The 12,973-nt window shown below is 38.8% G+C and overlaps 2 protein-coding genes across 10 annotated transcripts; both read left to right on the forward strand.

The window, feature by feature from the left end:
- The first annotated feature begins 1,173 nt into the window (after window positions 1-1,173).
- LOC115737123 (calcineurin B-like protein 1) lies at window positions 1,174-6,197 on the forward strand. 8 transcript variants are annotated; one of them, XM_030669113.2, is made up of 9 exons: window positions 1,174-1,404; window positions 2,610-2,662; window positions 3,270-3,352; window positions 4,033-4,092; window positions 4,360-4,468; window positions 4,579-4,631; window positions 5,315-5,395; window positions 5,756-5,868; window positions 5,956-6,197. In XM_030669113.2, exons 1-9 carry the CDS (start codon window positions 1,193-1,195, stop codon window positions 6,017-6,019), a joined length of 828 nt encoding a protein of 275 aa, XP_030524973.1. In that variant the 5' UTR covers window positions 1,174-1,192; the 3' UTR covers window positions 6,020-6,197. The 8 variants fall into 8 exon arrangements, with proteins under 8 accessions (XP_030524973.1, XP_030524977.1, XP_030524974.1 ...); XM_030669117.2 differs by having other exon boundaries at window positions 1,270-1,404; window positions 2,536-2,662; XM_030669114.2 differs by having other exon boundaries at window positions 1,272-1,404; window positions 2,555-2,662.
- Window positions 6,198-7,745: 1,548 nt separating this feature from the next.
- On the forward strand, window positions 7,746-11,214 carry LOC115736925 (pentatricopeptide repeat-containing protein At4g17616). 2 transcript variants are annotated; one of them, XM_030668825.2, is made up of 2 exons: window positions 7,746-8,234; window positions 8,461-11,214. In XM_030668825.2, exon 2 carries the CDS (start codon window positions 8,736-8,738, stop codon window positions 10,875-10,877), a length of 2,142 nt encoding a protein of 713 aa, XP_030524685.1. In that variant the 5' UTR covers window positions 7,746-8,234; window positions 8,461-8,735; the 3' UTR covers window positions 10,878-11,214. The 2 variants fall into 2 exon arrangements, with proteins under 2 accessions (XP_030524685.1, XP_030524686.1); XM_030668826.2 differs by having other exon boundaries at window positions 8,471-11,214.
- The last annotated feature ends 1,759 nt before the right edge of the window (window positions 11,215-12,973 follow it).

The raw sequence follows: 12,973 nt of genomic DNA on the forward strand, positions 1-12,973 counted from the left end.
CAAGTTCTAGAAATTGGGAACCGGTTCCAACATAGCAGGTTATAGATTAGAAGCTACCTAGAATCTACCCACCATGGAACCGCTCACCGTAGTTATTGTGCGGAGAGTGAAGAGTAATATGCACAATAGAAAAGAGAAAGATTAGTCATAATTATAGCTAAAATTGTTATACAATAGACTCCCTATTAAATCAGTTATCTTTTACCTTGTTTTATTGGTCTGGATTTATTGTTGGATGGAAAATCACCATACAAAAAAAAAAATGATTATCACCACTTGCATACTTCTAAATTTGAGATGAAAAGATAAAAAGAAAAAGTTTGCCTCCTAAAAAGTCACTCCACCATACACTATTGAGATTTCACCATGAACAAAGGACATTATATTTTCTCATTTTCAAATAGAAAAAGAAAAACCAACCCATGATTCTAAAAAAACCACTTCAACTATTTTGAGGCAATAGGATTTGGAATAGAAACTTTATATTAGAAACAGTACCGATATGAGCACATTAATTAAAGAGTGCGATACGAAAAATGTAATCGAAACTTTACGAAATCCATGATCAAGAAGCAAGATAACTTTTGCACTATTCGAATTCATCTGATATATAAATTTTCTTTCAATAAATAAAAACGTGAAGCGTGAACTTGAAACTCAAAGCTACCGAAAGAATCCTCAAAATGCTTTGTCAACCACTCACTATTTAAATCCACTTTATACAATGTTATCAGTATTACTCTTTCAAAAAAAAAAACCAGCTATTTGCAACGTGCGGGATTTAGAAAATATATTAAAGAATCATTATAAATTTCTCAAAAAGGCACTCACCAATTTAGGGGTACATATGGTAACACTTTTGCTCTAGAAATTAACTTATGGCTAAAAATTTATTTTTTTTACTTCTGAAGAGAAGTAAAAAATTTTTACTTCCGTAAATTCACGCCCATTTATTCTCAATAATATAGAAAATGTCACCAAATCTTTGTCATAACTACGGAAACAAGAATATTCCACCCACCACGCACACATTATTATCTTTTTTTTTTTTTTTTGGCGAATACGCATTATTCTTCTTACCATAAATTGCACGCGTCATACACACTGGTCAACTGGCGACACTGGTCAAAACCCGAATCATCTATGCCAGTTCTCGACCGTCCGATCGGATTACTATGGCCACGGGCCGTCGATGCTCTCCCTCTCTGGAGCTTCCCTCGTTCCCTTTCTCTCTCTCTCTCTCGCCAGTGGTCTCCAATCAAAGCCAACAAATAAAACAGAAGCACCCAACCAGCTGCAACTTCTCTCTCTACAAATCTCTCTCTCTCTCTCTCTCTCTCTCGCTCTGAAATCGTCTCGCGGTCTCGGTCGCAACGAGGCATTATCCAGCCGGCGATTTTATCGGTACGTACGGTTTCGATTTTCTGCGTCGACGATGCTTTGCTCTGGAATTCGATTTCTGGTTTCATGGACGACGTTCTTGTTCTCGCTCTCGTGAAATTGTTTTCTTGCTTTCAGTTGTTTAAGATGACGTGTGTTTTTTTTTTCCTTATTCTGCATGTTCGAGTCAAAACGTGTAGTTCCGCTTCGATGGATGACGAAAGGATGAACGAAGTTTATGAAAATTTTGGCGTTCAAATTCTGGTGCTTCCGGAGTAATGTGGAACCTCAATCCGACGTTTGAGTTGTTTTTGGGGGTTTCTTGGTTTTTAATCGAGTGGATGGATGACGCGAGGGAGAGAGTTTTGATGCTAATTGTGAGAATGTGCCTGAGTCCTGAATTTATGGTAAAGCTGCCGGGTGATTGAAATGATTCTTTTAGGCTCCTTAAATGGATGATGTGGAAAATATTCTTATGAAAATGATTGCTTGCGTTGCTTACAAATATGAATAAAACCAAAAATATTTTCACCATCAATCAAGGTGTTTAGACAAAAATTGTTGTCGACTATGGAAATATTCTTCATTGATTAATTATTTCAAACAATACAAGAGAACATTTTTAGGAAAATATTTTTCAGATCATCCAGCGAAGCCTTAGTGATAATTGCTGGATGATATTCTGTTGATTGAGCCTTCATAATCATCTGATAGGACCAGCAGCAGCAGCAGATAGTTTTGTCCTTTTTCCTGAAGAATGTAGTGTTAAGAGGCTCGGGCAAAGATTGAAATGAAACTTATAGCTTGGTGAATCTGAAAGTTTGAATTTTCAATTGTAATATCTATTTGGGATATGTCACTGTTTATGTAGTTACGCTCTTTTCTTTTTTCTCCGCATTACTTTACAATGAGATAACTTGGTTATTATTGTTTCACATGGTGATCTTCCAATTTGGTTTGCGCTTTTCAAGGTTAAGATGGTTTTGACATATCTATTTGGGATATGTCACTGTTTATGTAGTTACGCTCTTTTCTTTTTTCTCCGCATTACTTTACAATGAGATAACTTGGTTATTATTGTTTCACATGGTGATCTTCCAATTTGGTTTGCGCTTTTCAAGGTTAAGATGGTTTTGATAATATGTTGTAGTGAAGCTCATCGAGTATCTAGTAGTTCGCTGCTTCCTCTATCTTCTTCGGTAAATGGGCTGTTTCCCATCGTCACACAGAAAACAGTTCGCTGGATATGTTGACCCTGTGACCCTTGCTTCGGAAACAGCTTGTAAGTCCTCACATCAGTGACAAGTTTTTCATGTAACAAAGCAATATCCTTTACCAGTTGTATAAATTCTGATTCAGTTACATGTGGGAACTTTCTAGGCTTTGATAAGAACAGTTTTCGCATGACATGAATGCCGCCTGAAGATTTTTCTTCTTTCGTTTTTAAAGCTTGAGATGTGTCTAGGGTGAAAACCATGAAGCTATTGCTATTATGTCCAATACCAGCTCACATATATGTCCTTAAATCGATGGGCCTTCATAAGCTGTTGTTCAATTTGGAGTTCGACATTTGGTGTTGATTTAGATTATCCCTGTAACTATGGAAGATGGTTTATCGGGTGAAGAGAAGAAGTGCATAGTTTACAGCAATGCAACACTTCCTAACACTGTAAATAGTTTTTGTTAAGTGTGTCAATAGGCCATGTTAGGAAATGGACAATATGCAACTCTGAGATGTCAGATATGTTGATTGGGAAAATGAAAGATAATATTCTGTCTTACATTTCACATTGACTCCTAGTGCTACTTAGTGCAACATCTCTTTCTCGTCTCATGCACTAATCTCCAGAGTTGATTTAATCCACTCATGTTATGCTGTGATTGGCCAGTTAGTGTCAGCGAAGTTGAAGCACTGTTTGAGCTGTACAAGAGTATGAGCAGCTCCGTGATTGATGATGGGCTAATAAATAAGGTAATGCGCACATATCCTTCTGACAAGGTGCTGTTATGCGTACTTTATTTTATATGGTGCATTTCAGTCTCCTTACTCTGGCCCAATTCACATTCTTTTCTATACTTGCTTGTGCTCTTGAAAGATTCTTCATTTCCTTAAGATGTAATGCAACTAAGAAATGGTCTTTACTTGCTTTCGTCACTTGGTGGCTCGTGGTGTCCTTGAAATATACTTGGTAGCTGCGGCAATATCTCCTGCGTTTTCTCGGCACCATGATTTTCTTCCGTGGCCAACGACCTTTTGTTTTTTGTTTATAAGCACCCTCTTTTGCAGCAGTAAGACGTGCAACAAATTTTAACACCACCCGAAAGATGGCCCCATGGCATCACAAAAAGTTGTATATAATGATGGCAGCCCAAATAGAACATCGTAGAGCCTTACACAACAGAAATATCTAGGAGAGGTCGCTTTAATAGCATCCTTGTGAGGAGATTCTCTAATTGCAATATTACCGTTAAGTGTGTTGTGGAGAATTGATCTCATTTATTGTAGTAGGTAGAGTAAATTCATCATACTTTTTTGAGATTTTTCATGTTGTGTATGTGGGCTTTAAGTAGATCGTGTATTCTTAACCTTTCACTTTCTTGTTTTGACTTTGGATAATATAGAGAATTTGAATACTTTTGTTCCTAATGCAGGAAGAGTTTCAGTTGGCTTTATTCAAGAACAGAAAGAAGGAGAATCTCTTTGCTAACCGGGTAACCAATGTTTGCCCATTTTGGTTCCATGTAGTTATAGCACCCTTTTTTATTTTCAAACCAAGAGACCTTATGATGATAGTTGCATGCGATATGGTGCCACAATAACATTTCTTAGAAGCTCCCCTCGTTGAGGCTCATAACTTCTTGTAGTCAGCGCATCTTCCACCGTCCGTTTACATCTCAATTGATTTTGCTGCTCACTTCATGTTATGAATTTCTATAAAAGTAAGGTGTATTCTTAGAATGAAGTTTTATGAATTGCAGATTTTTGATCTTTTTGACGTTAAACACAAGGGCTTCATTGACTTCGGTGACTTTGTTAGATCTCTCAACGTTTTCCATCCTAATGTCCCTCAAGAAGACAAGATTAATTGTAAGTCATTTGCTGCAAGGACCTTCAAAATTTACAGTTGCAAACACCCACTAAGCATTCATGATTTTGCAATTCATAATGTATGATCATATGGGTCTGAATCATTGCAGTTTCATTTAAGCTTTATGATTTGGAAAGCACGGGATTCATTGAGCGGCATGAGGTAAGCTGATTGATTAATTAATCATCAAGTTTTTATTTATTTATTTTGCTTAAGTGAGAATAAGCTGATGCTTCCTTTCTATCCTTTGATTTCTTCTTAGTTATCAGCCTGAAAAAAAACTTTCACCTTAATTGCATTCTGCCTTTAATTGCTTTTCTTTTGTTGGTTTCTTAGTTGATCAAACTAGGCGTATAACTTGGCTTCCTTGAAACTCACATAACTCGACTTTTGTGACATCTATAGCAATAGACTGCTATTAAGAGATTTCTCCTCCAAGTCTCCTGAGCGATCTTTTTGAATCGCTTGGTTGTGGAGGGGAGAACTTGGGTAAAGATATGCTCGTTAGTTTCTCCATATTTTCCATCTATGAGCGAGTTGTTGTAAAGTCCCCCATTAATGAGCTTTCATAGGTTGATGGCGGAGATGGGATTTGAGCAAATATATGCTTCACTTTTTTCCATGTCCCTCCCCCTCATCTAGCTACAAGGGGAAAAAACTCGAATGAGATGCACATAATAGCATCTGTCCAGAGTTCTATAAGCACAATGGAATTGCAGTTTTACAGACATTTATTAAAAAGTTCTTTTCTTGTCTGGATATGCTGATTGGAATTTGATGGTATACACTTTTAAGTGTTTGTGTATTCTACTTCATTGATAAAGGCATCCATCTGATGTTGGCAGGTCAAGCAAATGTTGATAGCTCTTTTATGTGAATCAGAAATGAACTTAGCTGACGAAACGATCGAGATAATCCTTGACAAGGTGAGCTGTTGTTGCTGAGATAATCAAAAGAGAAAAATATTTGTGATTGTCTGAGAAGTTCTTGAAGATAATTGTTGTTGGCAGGGTTAGGTACTCCTGTATTAACTTTTTTGTTTCTTCGCCTCAAGTGTTCCTGAACTTATTCTTCTTCCCCATTGATTGGATCCATCTTAATGCACATGGAACGAGATACTATTATACTCATTAGGCCCTCTTTCAAGCCTCTCATCTCTCATTGGATCCAATTCCTTTAGGTTGAGTGCCAGAGCTGGCTATTTACTAGCACAGGTTCTAGTAGGATTAAGTTGAAATGATCGTTTTCTCTTGCTGATTCGGTTATGGTACTTCTGTTTGTGGCAGACTTTTCTCCAAGCTGATGTAAACGAGGATGGGAAGATAGATAAGTGCGAATGGCAGGACTTTGTTTCTAGAAATCCATCCTTGCTCAAGATTATGACCCTCCCCTATTTGAGGTCAGACAAATTGTGGTTATATCCAGTTTGTGCCTATAATGTAGCCAAACATGAAATTCATACTTTGGAGTACGTTCTTTCTTGCAGGGATATAACGACGACGTTTCCTAGTTTTGTGTTCCATTCCGCAGTTGAGGAGATTGTTACCTAAGGAGGTTGTATGCAGGAACCACGCCAATTAATTTCCTGTTTTACACAAAATCCATTGAGAGAACGTGAGATACTTCATTCAAGGCCAAAGTATCTGCATTACTTCGAGAATGGAACTTTGCCTACTGTAGAGATGATTGTGCAATAGGGTGAAGTTTTGTCAATCTTTTTTTAGCATTTTATAGTGCTAATCCTGATTGAGGATTGCTCCTGCAATATTTATTGAGAAAAGTTGCTTGTAACATTCATGGTTTGGGTTAGGTTTAGTTAGATTTGGAGATTAATCAAACCTATTCAATTGAAAAAAAAAAATCCGACTTGATCTCTATTCGGGCGATAATACTACATTTTCTCTTTATCTAAGATCTTAGCTGATAATTATTTTGCTCGGTTCTGGTTCTTGAAAGAACTGGTGACAGTAACCAAATTTTCGTGCGTTTTTATCACTAAATTTTCAAGTCAGGTCATGCGTCTGTGCAATACTTTTGCCTAAGCCCGCCCACTGTCCTTTCGGGCTAAGTAGGCCTCCTCGCCCTGATGACTTAAGGGTGTAATACTTTTGTCAAAATCGAGTTGACCCATCTCTTCTATATTTTTTCCCCTCTTTACTGAATTTAATCATGCAAATCTCGATGTTTAGCTCGGAAAGCAGTCAACTGGTACCGACACTCATTGGGGGCTTTCGTATCGTGTTCGACACTTTTCAATACTTTCTAACACGCGATCGACACGTGATTAGTGCTACGAAAACCGCGGTGACACGCGAGGTCGGCATCACATGCGATTTTGACATGCACGTGTGGTCAATTTTAAGTATTTTTAATAAATTAGGCGCCAAAATTTGAATTTATCAAAAATATATATACTTAAGTCATATATCTAGCCAACTCAAAATTAATATACCCCGTCGGTCAAAAAAAAAAAAATTCTTATCGTAAATCCCTAACAAAAGAAGAGTAAAATTCACCCTAATATTTATATATAGACATGATTTATCATGTACATATAAAAATAAATATTTAATCTATACCGTGTTTCAATGGATCGAAATTCTCTATTATTTTATAAATGATGTTTTGCGTGTCATGTCGCTTGTCGGTTCGGTGCTACGTAAGCCGTCAATCCGCTCAACTCAATTCCACCATAAATGTTAAGTTTAAGCTAGAGAAATGACTCGACAGTTTAAGCTAGAGAAAGAATGTCTACTTGTTAAACGAGACCGTTTGATTTTGCCCAAAAAATAAAATGTCTAGACCGTTTGATAATGTTAGGGTGCGTATGGTAACGTTTCTGTTCCCGGAACAATTTTTGGAACAGAAACACTTTTTTCTGTTTCCGTTCCTCGCTACGATTTTTGGGAACGTAAACGCGTTTGGTAACGACAAAAAAAAATGTGTTCAAAAGCTTTGATAAAAAGTCGTCGTCTTTGAGAGTGTGAAGGAGTAGTTCGGGAACAGAGGGTTGCAAAAAGTGTTCCTCTTGCGTTATAAAATGTGTTCAAAAGCTTCATAAAAAGTGTTCCGGGAACAAAGAAACAAGTATTTTTTGTTTCTCGTTTCTGCTCCAAAAGTGTTCTCATTTCGAAAAGTGTTCCCGGAACACTTTGTGAACACTTTTTTACCATACGCGTTTCTGTTTCCAAAGTGTTCCGGGAACACTTTGTTAACAGAAACACTTTTTCTGGAGCGTTACCATACGCACCCTTAGTGACCTACTTTTAGTTGAGTCGAATGTTTCCAACTCCCCGTGTAACGCCGAGGAGCTCAGCTTTAACTCGCCCGTACGTGCTCCTCAATGGCGGCGTATGTCTCGGCTGAAGCCGGAAGCTATCTACGTATCTTGTTGCCGACGGTAGAAGCATTTGATTGAGTATGCGTCCATGCGTGCGCCAATTGGTTCCGTTTCTCGGCCTGACCACAACCACTTTTTGAGGCTGTCCGCCATTCCCATGGGAACCCCGTGTCCCCAGGCATGCTTCAGAAACACACTTATCGTTCATTTTCTCCATTTGCTGCTTTTCAATCTTCAATTTGTGTGGATTGAATGAGATCATCCAAGAGGGTGCTGGAGAAAAGTATGGTTGTGGGGCTCCTGCATTAGCCTAGCTCTCTCAATTATGAGGGTGAGCTTGGCATTTTCGAATGTGCACATGTGTTGTTCGACATAATGCCCAAGTGGTATTGCAACTTCATGGCGATCGATTACACACCTCTCGGGTATGCTTCAAACTTCTTGACGTTCCCAATGCTGTATAACAACCGAACATGACGGAAGATAAGATTTTTAGGAGATAATTAATGTGATATATACAGGTACGGTGCTCAGTTTTATGTTCTTTGTTCCTTTTCTTTGACAATATCCTCTTGTTAGTAATTGCATTTCAAAACTACTTTAATGAATACTTGCATCATTAAAGCTTGTCTTTTCCCTTGTATTATACAGGTTTTTGGAGGGTCAAGTTGTTCAATTGCTGGAATCAAAAGATGCTTCTCTGTGAGCTTGAATCTTTTCAGTTTGCATATATTGGCTTTGAAATGCAAAGACAGGTCATTTACTCAAAGGCCTTGATGCTTGATTGAATTCCTCAAATCGTTGCAGCCGGGTATTGGCTTATTGAAAGCCTGACCATTAGCCCAGTAAACCTGGTTGTCAAGCAGGGTTCATGAAGGGGTTGTCTCATTTGAGGTTAGTATTGCAGTCATCTGTGATAGCCAATAATGCAAGATGAAGATTTTCTGCTGAAACTATTTGTAAACTTGTCTAAGTGCCGGGTCATACTCACTTGTACTAGAATGGCTTTAACGACACGAGGAGAAATTTTTGTGCATCGTTGCACTGGAAACAGCCATCTCTTGAGATTATTGTTTCCTTACTTCGGTCAGAAGAGAGCTTTATCATGGAGACAAAATAGAGAGTTCATACTCTGCAAAAACACTAATATAGCACCAAATTCAACTCGAGCACTTTTGCTGGAGAAACTTGGAGTTGCAATTAAAGATCACAAAATAGCAGAAGCCTGGGATATATTCAAGGATTATAGAAAATCATATGATATTTCTGATCGTTCTCTCATCAATAGATTACTCACTGGACTTTCGTACTCATCTGACCCACAATGGCAACGCAGAGCTTGTGATTTAGTTTTCAAGCACTGGAAGAGAAAATCACACCTTTTTCACGTCGAAGTTCTAGCTAAGTTGGCTCTCTCAGTAGCGAGAGCTAAGATGCCAATTCCCTCCTCAATGATCCTCAGATTGCTGCTGGAGAAGAAGTATCTACCACCCTTTGACATATTGAATTTAGTAATACTGCATATGGTTAAGACAGAGATTGGGACGTATCTTGCATCCAATCTACTGTTTCAGATATTTGATTCTTATCAGCACATAACCATATGCGGTAGCAATCTTCGAAACAAGATGAAGGCTGACACAATTATCTTTAATATAGTGCTTGATGCTTGTGTGAGGTTTGGATCAGCATTAAAAGGCCAAGACGTAGTCGAGTTTATGGCACGGTCAGGAGTAGTTGCGGATGCACACTCGATTAATATCATTGCGCGGCTTTATGAGATGAATGGGCAGAGGGATGAGATTAAGAACTATAAGGGACATGTTGATCGCATTCCAGTTGCACTTGTTCCTCATTATCAGTCTTTCTATAATAGTTTCTTGAGCTTGCACTTCAAGTTTACTGATATCAGTGCTGCTGCTGAACTTATCTTGGATTTGGATAGATATCGCGAGGCTCTTCCTCTGAACAATGAAGAGAGGCCTCGCCTTGTCTCAGTTGGATCGCCCAATCTCAAGAGTGGACTGAAGATGAGAATTCTGCCCGAGCAACTGGATATAGATCACACCTTTGAAGCGGAAAGGAAAGAAGATCTTGTTGCAGTTAGGAATGGAAAGTTCAACCTGACCAACAAAGCTCTTGCGAAGTTAATATACGGATACAGAAGAATTGGGAGGATCGGTGAGCTTTCAAAGCTTTTGTTAAGTATTCAGGAGCAGAAGGCGTCATCGGGCAGATATCATCTGTTTCTATGTGTGATCAATGCGTGCATAGGCGTAGGTTGGCTGGAGACTGCTCACGATCTCTTGGATGACTTTGAATTTGCTGGGGCTGCTATTGACTCTTCTGCGCATATCGCACTCCTGGAAGCGTACTATGAACAAGGCATGCTTAAGGAAGCAAATGGACTAGTAAAACAGATGAAGAAGAGTGGTGTGCTCAGTAGTTGTTTTGATGAGACGACCATCTTCGCATGTGTTCTGGAGAAAGCAGCTACAAGTGAACCCAGTTCTAATATGTCATCTGCTGTTGAATGTTCTGATCTAATCAAAATGCTGGTTCAAATTATGGAAGAGGAGGAAAAATCCACTCCATGTGTGCTTTACGAGCTGAATACCTCAATTTACTTTTTCTGCAAGGCCGAAATGATGGAGGATGCTTTGATAACCTATAGAAGAATGCAGGAAATGGAAATCCAGCCCAACGAGCAAACCTTTGCAATTTTGGTGCGTGGGTATTCATCTTTGCAAATGTACCGCGATATAACCATATTGTGGGGGGACATGAAAAGGAGTATGACGCGGGATACTTTAGTGATAAGCAGGGATCTTTGTGAATCCCTGGTGCTGAGCTTTCTTCGAGGTGGTTACTTTGAGAGAGTAATGGAGGTAATTAGCTTTATGATGGATCATAAACAGTTTGCTGATACGGGGATGTACAGATACGAGTTCCTAAAGCTCCATAAGAATCTTTACCGGAATTTAAGTGCATCGGAGGCTAGAACAGAAGCTCAGAGGAAGAGGCTTGAGCATGTTCGCGAGTTCAGAAAATGGGCTGGAATCAACTAGTTTCCACTTTCCGATGGACAAAAGATGGGCTTCATACTCAGCAACACGCTGAAACGTCAAACTTGTGTACCCTATTGTTTTTCTGGAGACTGCAGTCATTGATTTCTTCACGCCCAGTAACCAGAGTAATCTTCTGTTTGGTTTTTCTGTCGTCGCCAAGTTAATGCCAGTGGAAGTTACTCATCCTTTCTAAGATCATGTACATCAACTGAACTGTAAATTGTCGACTTTGGAAAGCTCTTTTTTTCTCATTTAGTGAGAAACATATAATGTCTCACAATGTCAATAGATACCATAATTCCTGTTAAAAATTTGCTGTGGGCGAGCACTTTGATGATGTATGGTCGCTATTAATTTCCAATGATTGAACCATCTCATTCTTCCGATCCTCTTACCTTATCATTTTTTTACGTCCACTTTTAAATGCCAGTTGAACTTGTTGAGGCATCAACTTCAAAGCAAGACAAGATGACGGATGAAAAAGCTCGCCTCACGGGACATTTGAAGTCCCCTACTTTGGGTTGATGCAAGAATAGTTCCTTGGATTCTGTGTGATACAATCATACAGCCACAGCTAAGTAACTCTTCTGTCGTACTTAGGCTGTTTTGTTAGTTCATTCATTCCTCTCATATGATGCAGTAAAGTGTTCGTATCCGGCCTTTGGAGCAACGCGAAATTTGAATATGTACGGACATGTCACAGTCGATAATTATAAATATCCCACCTAGTCCGGTTAAAAATATCCCCCCTCTCTCCCACACCGCCGCGAACGCTGTCTTCTTCCTCACCGTCCATCCCACCTCTTCAATGCTCATGCCGCCGCCGTTGTCTTCTCCGCCGCCAACAAGCCCTGGATCTGAGCTAGTGGATGGACTGGGTTGAGACGAAGTAGGATTGAGTCCCCTGATCATGAAGTACGAGACTACTTGCGATTGTATGCGCAAGAAAATCAGAAGATTTGGAGAACAATTCGTCGATCTAGGTAGGTAGGTGCTGGTGGTGGTGATTCTGGAGATGATGTCGGTCGAGATTATGAAGCTTCGATTCGGTTTTTGAAAGTTTCGAAGCTTGTTTGTTGCCATGCACTTTTGGCGCTCTTCTAGCTCGATGTCATTATTAATGCCATCCACATATTCAAAAGGTGAAGCGCAACCTTCCTTTGGGTTTGCGTTTGGCTTCACTGAAATTAATCGGAATTTAATAGAAGTTAACTAAGCTATTGCTCGAGCATGAGTAAAACAAAAAAATAGCTTTCAAAATGAAATTATCAACTAAATCCGCCGGTGACCGGTATGGAGAAATTCGAATCGTGAACCATCTCCACCGTACCGAGTTAAAATGGCAGATAGACCGAGACGAGGCTCATTTCAATCGAGTTGCGGAATGAGTCCCCTCGGACATCCGACTCAGATATTTATTAAATAATACACATGATATTACAAAATCTATTTGATCTTTATTTTATCTGGCATTTCCTATCAAGAAAAAAATATTCGAACGACGAAACGCAACCTTTGGATTTGGCTTCACCGCAACTAATCGAAATTTAATAGTAGTTAGTAAGTTGTTGCTCGAGCATGAGTAAAATACAAAATAACTTTCAAAATGAAATTATCAACCGAATCATGAATCGGTCCAGTGATCGGTGTGGAGAAATTCTAACGGTGAACCATCTCCACCAATTCGAGTTAAAATGGCAAATAGACTGAGATGAGGCTCATTTCAGCTGAATTGTGGAACGTGTCGCCTCACTCTTTCGACTCGTATATTTACCAAATAACACATATAATATCACAAAATCTGTCTTATCTTTATTTTATTCTGCCTTTACTATCCAATAAAAAAATAAGGGATTCCAACACGTTGGAACACATTATATATTAAACGAATACATGATAAATTATCATGTATATATAAAAAAATTAGCAGCGAGTCTCTTCTTTTTCAAGGGATTCACGATTAGATTTTTTTTTACTAGCTAGATATATTATTTTTAGGATAGTTGAGTATAGGACTTAAGTATATATAATTTTTTCTGTTGAAATGGCATGTCGGGATATTGTAATCACGTTATGTTGGCGTGTTTGAAGTACTA

This window comes from Rhodamnia argentea, chromosome 9, assembly GCF_020921035.1.
Source record: "Rhodamnia argentea isolate NSW1041297 chromosome 9, ASM2092103v1, whole genome shotgun sequence".
Lineage (NCBI taxonomy): Eukaryota > Viridiplantae > Streptophyta > Magnoliopsida > Myrtales > Myrtaceae > Rhodamnia > Rhodamnia argentea.

What these genes read in the sequence shown, in the direction of transcription:
- LOC115736925 (XM_030668825.2), top strand. Translation starts at nt 8,736, where the DNA reads ATGCAAGATGAAGATTTTCTGCTGAAACTATTTGTAAACTTGTCTAAG.
- LOC115737123 (XM_030669113.2), top strand. Translation starts at nt 1,193, where the DNA reads ATGCTCTCCCTCTCTGGAGCTTCCCTCGTTCCCTTTCTCTCTCTCTCT. An exon ending in ATGATGGGCTAATAAATAAG is followed by an intron (nt 3,353 to 4,032) that starts GTAATGCGCACA and finishes TTCCTAATGCAG; the next exon opens with GAAGAGTTTCAGTTGGCTTT. An exon ending in ATGACCCTCCCCTATTTGAG is followed by an intron (nt 5,869 to 5,955) that starts GTCAGACAAATT and finishes TCTTTCTTGCAG; the next exon opens with GGATATAACGACGACGTTTC.